The sequence below is a fragment of the Panthera uncia genome, chromosome E3 (assembly GCF_023721935.1).
Source record: "Panthera uncia isolate 11264 chromosome E3, Puncia_PCG_1.0, whole genome shotgun sequence".
Lineage (NCBI taxonomy): Eukaryota > Metazoa > Chordata > Mammalia > Carnivora > Felidae > Panthera > Panthera uncia.
In genome coordinates, this window is record NC_064815.1 from 24,295,209 (window position 1) to 24,303,140 (window position 7,932).

At 52.3% G+C, this 7,932-nt stretch overlaps 1 protein-coding gene across 1 annotated transcript; it reads right to left on the bottom strand.

The window, feature by feature from the left end:
• Positions 1-293: 293 nt before the first annotated feature.
• Positions 294-2,180, bottom strand: TMEM270 (transmembrane protein 270). Its single transcript, XM_049639344.1, has 3 exons — positions 2,059-2,180; positions 712-1,107; positions 294-609 (listed from the first exon to the last, which is right to left on the bottom strand). The coding sequence occupies exons 1-3, from the start codon at positions 2,128-2,130 to the stop codon at positions 370-372; spliced, it is 708 nt and encodes a 235-aa protein (XP_049495301.1). The 5' UTR covers positions 2,131-2,180; the 3' UTR covers positions 294-369.
• Between the last annotated feature and the right edge of the window lie 5,752 nt (positions 2,181-7,932).

Genomic DNA, 7,932 nt, shown 5'->3' on the forward strand with positions numbered 1-7,932 from the left:
TGACTTACTCTGGAATCTTGGGAATGTTCAACCCTTCTGAGGCTCAATTTTCTCATCTGGAAAATTGAGCTAATCAAACCTGATGCCTGTGATGTTATGAGATTTAAACAAAATCATGTACATAAAGTGTCTGAGAGGGTCATCTGGCACATATCAGGTGCCCACAGAATGCAATTTCCTTCCGAGGGGCAGCCCTAGGGCACGCGTGCGCATGTGCACGCACACACACACACACACACACACCAGTAAAGAAGAAGGGCACGGAGCGAGAAGGCCAGACCAGATCCAGAAAGGCAGATGGGGACACACTTTAATTCTCCAGGGGTCCCATGCTCTGACAGGGCTGGCCCAGCCTCGGGCCCCGGGCGCTCAGGGAGTGGGGGACTCGGACACGGGCCCTGAGCCCTCCTGGGGCTCAATTTCCTGAGCCTGGGCCAGCTGGGCCGTGTGCTCAAAGGCAGCCTGCAGCAGGCGGGAGGCAAGGCAAGTGGTCCAGGCGACGAGATAGGCCAGGTGCCAGGAGGTGAGCGCGGCTGCGTTCTCCACCCACCAGTACAGACGCTTCAGCAGAGCCAGGAGCTCGGGCACCGCACACTTGTCCAGCAGAGCCTGGAGGGGATAAGCAGATGGGCGGCTGGCCACCAGGAGCTCGCAGGGTGGCATCGCCCCAGTGCCTTGCCCAGTGCCCCAGGCCTGCCCTCAGCAGCTCACCTTGCTGAGCAACCAGACCACGCTGCGGCCATGGGCCCTCTGGCACAGCCTCCTGGTCAGCAGCAACAGCAGCAACACTACCGGCGTCAGGCTGTGTAGACACGACAGAAGCAGCTCCCTGCAGGTGGCCGCGGACAGGCCTAGCTGCTTCCAGGCCAGGCCCGAGGCCCGCACACAGACCAGCACGCCAGCCCACGCCAGCCACACGGGGAATGCCATCGGTGCCAGCCCGGCCTGTAGCACCCGGCCCACGGGGCTGGCTGCAAGCCCAGGGGGTGGGTGGGCCTCGGGGCCGCAGGACCCCCAGGCCTCCTGGGCCAGCCCCGACAGCCAGCGGTTGAAGAAGACAATCTTCAGGAGCAGGAAATTGTAGAGGTAGATGCGGTTCTGGACCAGCTGCGGGAGCAGGGAGAGCCAGCCCATCGTCACCCACCCGAGGCGGGGACCCTGCCTGCCCCGGGTTTTGCCGTAGGGGGTGGGGCTACCGGGCCTCCTTCCGTCGAGGCCTCAGTTTCCCAACAAGAATGATCCTCATCTGCCCGCCGCTAAGGACTCCACTCTCAGGTGGGGACTGTGGAAGGCGTTTCGTATTATCTTTCATTTTCTTTCCCTTGGATTTAAGTGATTATTAACAATACTCTAGACTGAAGGAAGCTGATTTATTATTATTATTATTAATTATTACATAAGGAGTGACCGTCTCCCCAGCCCTCTGATCCTGCAGGATTTGAACCCTGGGCAGTTTTTTCTCCCAAGCGCCTGGGCTTTCCTGCCCACCAGTTGTCTGTTGAGGGCAGCTGGGGGGCAGAGGGCAGCCAGGGGGTAGAGAGATGTGAGGCATAGGGGCATCACTGTCACACTATGGAGAGGGGTGAAGGAGAGGGAGGGCCCCAAGAAGATCTCCAGGCTTCTGTCCTGGGTGACAGGGTGGATATGATGTCTCCCATCCACTGGGAGAAAAGAGTGAGCTTGGGTGGGGAAAGAGTCTGTAAACGGGAAAGCTCCACCTGAGTCCTGGGGCTGAACAGCCAGTCCCTCGTCAGAGCCCTAAAGCCCCCAGCCCTGAGTAACGCCAATCCCCTCTGTCTGGACCTCATGTGCCACTGTCCAGAGGACCACCTGGAGCCCTAGGGGACGATGCAGGAGACAGCCATCTGGGGGTGGCCATGTGCCCCACCGTGGGCACTGTGGCTTAGGGATGGGGCTCCTGAGAGCTGTCAGATTACTCCAGGCAGGCGGGCAGTCACCCAGTTCTACAGGTTGGGCCAGGCCCATGGGCTCCAACAGCCCCGAGGTGGCTGTGGATGGCTGGGTGGACCCCCCCAGTGACCCCCATTCCCCACTCACCAGCACCGAGAGCTTCACCACCAGCAGCAGAATCCCCAAGAGGCTGCATCTGACAGGAGGAACAGCCTCCATGTCTGGCCCTTCTCCCCTTCGTCCAGCTGGGAGAGGGAGGGTGACCTCACAGATACTGCAGGGTGGGGGCCAAGTTACCGTGGGGACCCAGTTGCCACAAGAGACCCCCTTTTACCTGCCTCCCGCCTCTCCAGGGCACAAAAAGCAGGGTACTTTTCTTCTATGCTCAGTCCCCTTCCTGATTGGAGACGGCCCTGGGGACATCGACTCCATATCTGGCCCGCCCACATCCCTGGAAATCCCAAAGTATTCAAGGCCTGGGAAATAGAAATCTTGATTCCCCAAGGCCACAGGTGACACAGTATTTGGAGGCAGATGGAAAAGCTCCTTCCCCATTCCCCCACCCCCACCCTGGTCACAAAGAGGAAAAATGAGGTTGTGACTTTTCCTCTCAGACCCTCGTGATACCTGAGACTCTGCTAGAGGAGGACAGGGGAGGAAAGGTGTGCTGACCTAAAGGCCCCAGGGTTCAGGAGAGAGGCAGAGGCTGCAGGAAAGGGGACAGTTTGCTGAGCTAGCCCGCTCAGGGCAACCAGGAGGCCACAGGCTGCCTGGAGCATCCCTGGAAGTTTGCAGGAGGCTGGGATTAGGATCAAAGGCTTAGAATTCTGGGAGAACCAGAACCTTGATCCCAGCATTTCTCACATTGCTTTTCTGTCTGAGTCCCGGCAGGTGGCCCCAGGAGGCTGCGGGAGGAGGCTCTCGCGCCTTTTAGAAATGTTTTTAAAGCTCTCCCTCTGCTGGACAGGCTACCGTAGTGTGGGGCTAAGTGACTCTGTGCCCATCAGACGGGTGGGCGCCGCCTCAGCCCTTGCACACAGCGTGATTTCAGTCCTCGCCTGCCACCTCAGCCAGGCACCTTGTGCAGGATACAACCTGCCCAACTGGACATGGAAACCTGCCATTAGGAATCCCTGGAACAGAAAGGATGACCTCTGCCCAGGGCAGTCCTGTTTGCCCCTTTGTTTCCTCTCCTGGGGCAACAGCTGAGGGCTGGAGGGTGCAGCGTGCAAAGTCCCTCCACTCTGTCCTCTGCCTTGCCTCTCCCCCTCCCACCCTCTGTGGCTGCAACATTATGGCACTGGGGGGGTCACTAGGGCTTCAGAAAGGCCTCCCTCCTGTGGGGTGCCTGGGTGGCTCAGTCAGTTGAGCGTCTGACTTTGGCTCAGGTCATGATCTCACGGCTCATGAGTTCGAGCCCCGCGTCGGGCTCTGTGCTGACAGCTCAGAGTCTGGAGCCTGTTTCAGATTCTGTGTCTCCCTCTCTCTCTGACCTTCCCCCATTCATGTTCTGTCTCTCTCTGTCTCAAAAATGAATAAACGTTAAAAAAAAATTTTTTTTAATTTTTTTTTTTTTTAAAAGAAAAGCCTCCTTGAGCTAAGTTTTGAAGGATGGGTAGGAAGTTCCCAGAGGAAGTGGGAAGGATGGTCCAGACAGAGAGAACAGCATGATTCAAACAATTTTGTCTTACTAGAGCATAAAGCAGGAGGAGGGGAAGAGCACAAGGCAAGTGGTGAGATCAGCAAGGGCCACACAGGCCACAGAATATTCTACATGACACAGTGAGAGCCATCAAAGAGCCAAGGCAGCAAGGAGGTTGCTGTGGGCTCTAAGACAGTCCCTTCAGCTCATGAGGAGGTGAGACTAGGGCAAAGGCGTCTGGGGGTGGGGGGGGGAGCTCAAACAGCTCCCAAGCTTGGTCCCCAAGTTAGATTTCAGTAAGGCCTCTCTGTGGCTCGGTGCTTGCCCAGACCACAGGAGGGGAGGGACCCAGAGGGGTCTGCAAGGCTGGAAATACAGTGACAGAGGTCAGGACATCCCCTGACCTAGTCCCGGCCACACAGTTACCATCAGCCAGAAAACCCAGAGTCACCTGGTCGCCTTCGTTCTTCATCTTCCTGCCCAGCCACCTCCAGAGACCAGGACCATGAATTTCGCTCACTACGATGTCCCATGCCTGGACCAGTGCCAGGTGCACAGTAGGAATTCCACAAATATTTGTTGAATTAATGAGCAAACGAAGGAGTACCTGCCTGGAGATCCCTACCTGCTAGGCTGCGTGTAAGGGCAGCAAGAACGGCTCCATATCAACTCGGATCCTTAGGTGGGGAGCCCTCCACCACTTCCTCTTTCATTCTCAACACCTAGGTTCAAGGCCATCTTGCACTACTGTGCTGTGTAACCTTGGGCAATAACTACCTCCTCGCCCTGGCCCTGTCTGCACCTTGCAGGGTAACGGGGACGACCAGGTGGGATAGCCCAGTTATCAGTGGCCGCCGCCTTGCCCGACGCCAGGGGGCGCCATTCTTCTCCCCCATGCCTCCCTGCGCAGACTCCCTTCCCCAGCTCAGAACCCAGGGCTAGAGAAGGGCCGGGAGCCCACTTTGGACTTGCTTCGTTTCTGGCGTTCGAGGTCGCTCAGGTGCTCCCCTGCGGATGCAGAACGGCAATGCGACCGCGCGGGGGCAGCAGACACCGGGGGCGCGGGCCCGGGGCACCTGCGCGCGCTGCTGAACTTGGTGGAAAGTTTTGGGTTGCTATGTTGTCCCCTGTTAGTCTGCGAGGCCGGTTTCCCTGTGACAACAACCTTGGGGCATCCTGAGGAGCTCGCCCGGGGCACAGGGGCTGTCATGGCTGGGTTGTTGGAGGCGAAACCACAAGAAATAATCGTGGTTTTTTTTTCTTTCTTTCATGTTCCAATATGATTTCATGTTCCAATAGATATTTATTTCATATCTACTTCTTTTTTTTCCCCCCAGAAAGACACAACAATGATAAATATGCCTTCATACTTATTGGAATTTGTATTTTTTGTTTTCTAAAAATGGCTTTATCGAAGCTACTTAAATGCAAATAATACTAATAATAATAATGAATTCAGGAGGAACCTAATCCTGGTTAAGGGACAAGATTTTGGAGTCCGTTTGAAAAGACCTCTGACGCTTAATCACAGGTCTGTGCTTCCGGCCCAAATTCCTTTATCTGTAAAACTGGGATATACTTTGTAGAATCTAGCAGGTGAGGTTGTGTGGGAAGCAGTCAATGAAACAGGGTCTGGGAAGTGCTTTGAGCAGTACCTGCCCCCACCCCCACCCCCACCAGTGCCTGGAGGCTTTGGGGTAAATGAAGTCAGCATCTGTGGATTGAAAAGTTGAAAAGTGGGGCACCAGTGTGGCTCAGTCTGTTAAGCGTCCCACTTCAGCTCAGGTCATGATCTCACGGTTCGTGAGTTCGAGCCCCGCATCGGGCTCTGTGCTGAGAGCTCGGAGCCTGGATCCTGCTTCAGATTCTGTGTCTCCCCCTCTCTCTACCCCTCCCCAGCTCACGCTCTGTGTCTCTGTCTGTCAATAATAAATGAACATTAAAAAAAATTTTTTTTAAAGGAAAAGTTGACTCAAGAATTTTTTGAAGCAAAATAAACTACAAGTTAGACAAAATTGCTTTCAAACACGTGCAAATTTGTGAAAAGAAATTATCTCCAGGCGGCATACACTGTATTGATTCATCAGCCAATAAGTGGACATATTCATTTCAACCAAACCACTCTTAGATGATTCACTTGGAGGCCAAGGCTACATTTTGAAATTCCAGAAAAACATGGGCAAATATACCTTAAAATTGATTCAAGTTGATACCTTAAAAAAACTTTTAACATGAAAAGTAATAAAAATGCCTTAAAAGTTTTTTTTTTTTTTTTTTTTTTTTGAGAGAGAGAGAGAGGAGTGGGGCTCACCTGATGGGCTCCAGCTCACAAACGGTGAGATCATGACCCGAGCCAAAGTCAGATGCTTAAAGACGGAACCAGCCAGGCACCCAAAAGTGTTTTTTTTAAGGACATAAAGTTGCCAAACCATCCCAGTGCTCAGAAACAGTCATCCCCCCATAAAAGTTCTGATAAATGGACAAAATGCATAAATGCCAATAACAGATTGCAAAGCCACCCCTGTGAGGTACAAAAATCAACATATGAACAGACATCAATGGGAAATATAGTTTTCACCAATTTGTTTCTTGATCAGTTTGTTTGGAACCAATATGTTTATTTTTTTTATTTATTTGAGAGAGAGAGAGAGAACACAAGCAGGGGAGGGGCAGAGAGAGAGAGAGAGGGAGAGAGAGTATCCCAAGCAGGCTCCACATTGTCAGTACGGAGTCCAATGCGAGGCTCGAACTCACGAACCAGGAGATCATGACCTGAGCTGCAGTGGGACGCTTAACTGACTGAGCCACCCAGGCGTCCCAAGAACCAATGTGTTTAGTGTATTTGTTTTCTGCTTATTCACTTAGACCTCTCTCGGATATTCTCCCACCCACCCATCTTCAACCACTGCCCCTCTCCCTGTTTGCCCTTTTCTCTACTAGACTTCTTGTGTCCTAAATAAAATGTTCCTCCATCCACTGAAGGGCGTTTAGGTTGTTTCCATATCTTGCCTATTGTGAGGAATGGTGTAATGAACAAGGGGGCACAGTTATCTTTTCACAATCCTGATTTCAATTCCTCCGGCTCTATATCCAGAAGTGGGATGGCTGGATAATAAAGCAGTTCTATTTTTAATTTTTTGAGGACCTCCATACGTTTTTCATAGTAGCTGTATTCATATGCATTCCAACATGTGAGAGATAGATAGAGAGATACAATGGGATATTATTTGGCCTTTAAGAAGGAAAATTCCCAACAACACTGAATGGAGCTGCAGGACATTATGCTAAGTGAGGTAAGACACAGAAAGAGAAATACTGCATGATCTCACTTATACGTGGAATCTAATGAAGCCAAACTCAGAAACCGAAAAAAGAATGGTGGTTGCCAGCCAGAGCCAGAGGCTGGGGTTGGGAGAAGTGGGCTGGTCAAAGGGTACAAAGTTTCCATTACAAAGATGAATAAATTCTAGAGATCTAATGTACAACACAGTGAGCACAGCTAACAATAATACCTTATTGTTTACTTGAAATTTCCTAAGCGGATAGATCTTAAATCTTCTCAACACACATACACCACACACAAAGTCGAGGTGATAGATATGCTAATTTTAGCCGGACTGTGGTGACCATTTCACAATGTATACGGATATTCTTTTTTTTTTTTTTTTAACGTTTATTTATTTTTGAGACAGAGAGAGACAGAGCATGAACGGGGGAGGGTCAGAGAGAGGGAGACACAGAATCTGAAACAGGCTCCAGGCTCTGGGCTGTCAGCACAGAGCCCGACGCGGGGTTCGAACTCACGGACCGCGAGATCATGACCTGAGCCGAAGTGGGCCGCCTAACCGACTGAGCCACCCAGGCGCCCCTGTATACGGATATTCAAAACAGCAGGTTGTGCACCTTCAACATACGCGACTTTTATTAAAAGGAACAAAGGAAAATGTTCCTCGGTGGTCACTCACTCACCTCGCCGTTCAAATCACGTTGTTGCAAAAAAATTCCGTAACCATCTTACCGCCGCCTCCAGCCACTGGCCATTTGCTCCTGCCCCCCCACTCCCCACTGTCACCACCCTGGCCCAAGTGACCGATAAACTCTTTGTTGCTGAATCTGGTGCAGACACACTGTGAGCAAAGCCAAAAGGTAGCTTTGGCCTGGGAGAAATGTTTGCGACTCACACAGCAGTCCCAGAATCAGTATCCAGAATGGGCAGAACATCTAAGGAACTCCTACCAACATAAAGATAGATAAGATGAGGGGCGCCTGGGTGGCGCAGTCGGTTAAGCGTCCGACTTCAGCCAGGTCACGATCTCGCGGTCCGTGAGTTCGAGCCCCGCGTCAGGCTCTGGGCTGATGGCTCGGAGCCTGGAGCCTAT

What these genes read in the sequence shown, in the direction of transcription:
- TMEM270 (XM_049639344.1), bottom strand. Translation starts at nt 2,130, where the DNA reads ATGGAGGCTGTTCCTCCTGTCAGATGCAGCCTCTTGGGGATTCTGCTG. An exon ending in TGGTGAAGCTCTCGGTGCTG is followed by an intron (nt 1,108 to 2,058) that starts GTGAGTGGGGAA and finishes CTGCTCCCGCAG; the next exon opens with CTGGTCCAGAACCGCATCTA. An exon ending in TGGTCTGGTTGCTCAGCAAG is followed by an intron (nt 610 to 711) that starts GTGAGCTGCTGA and finishes TATCCCCTCCAG; the next exon opens with GCTCTGCTGGACAAGTGTGC.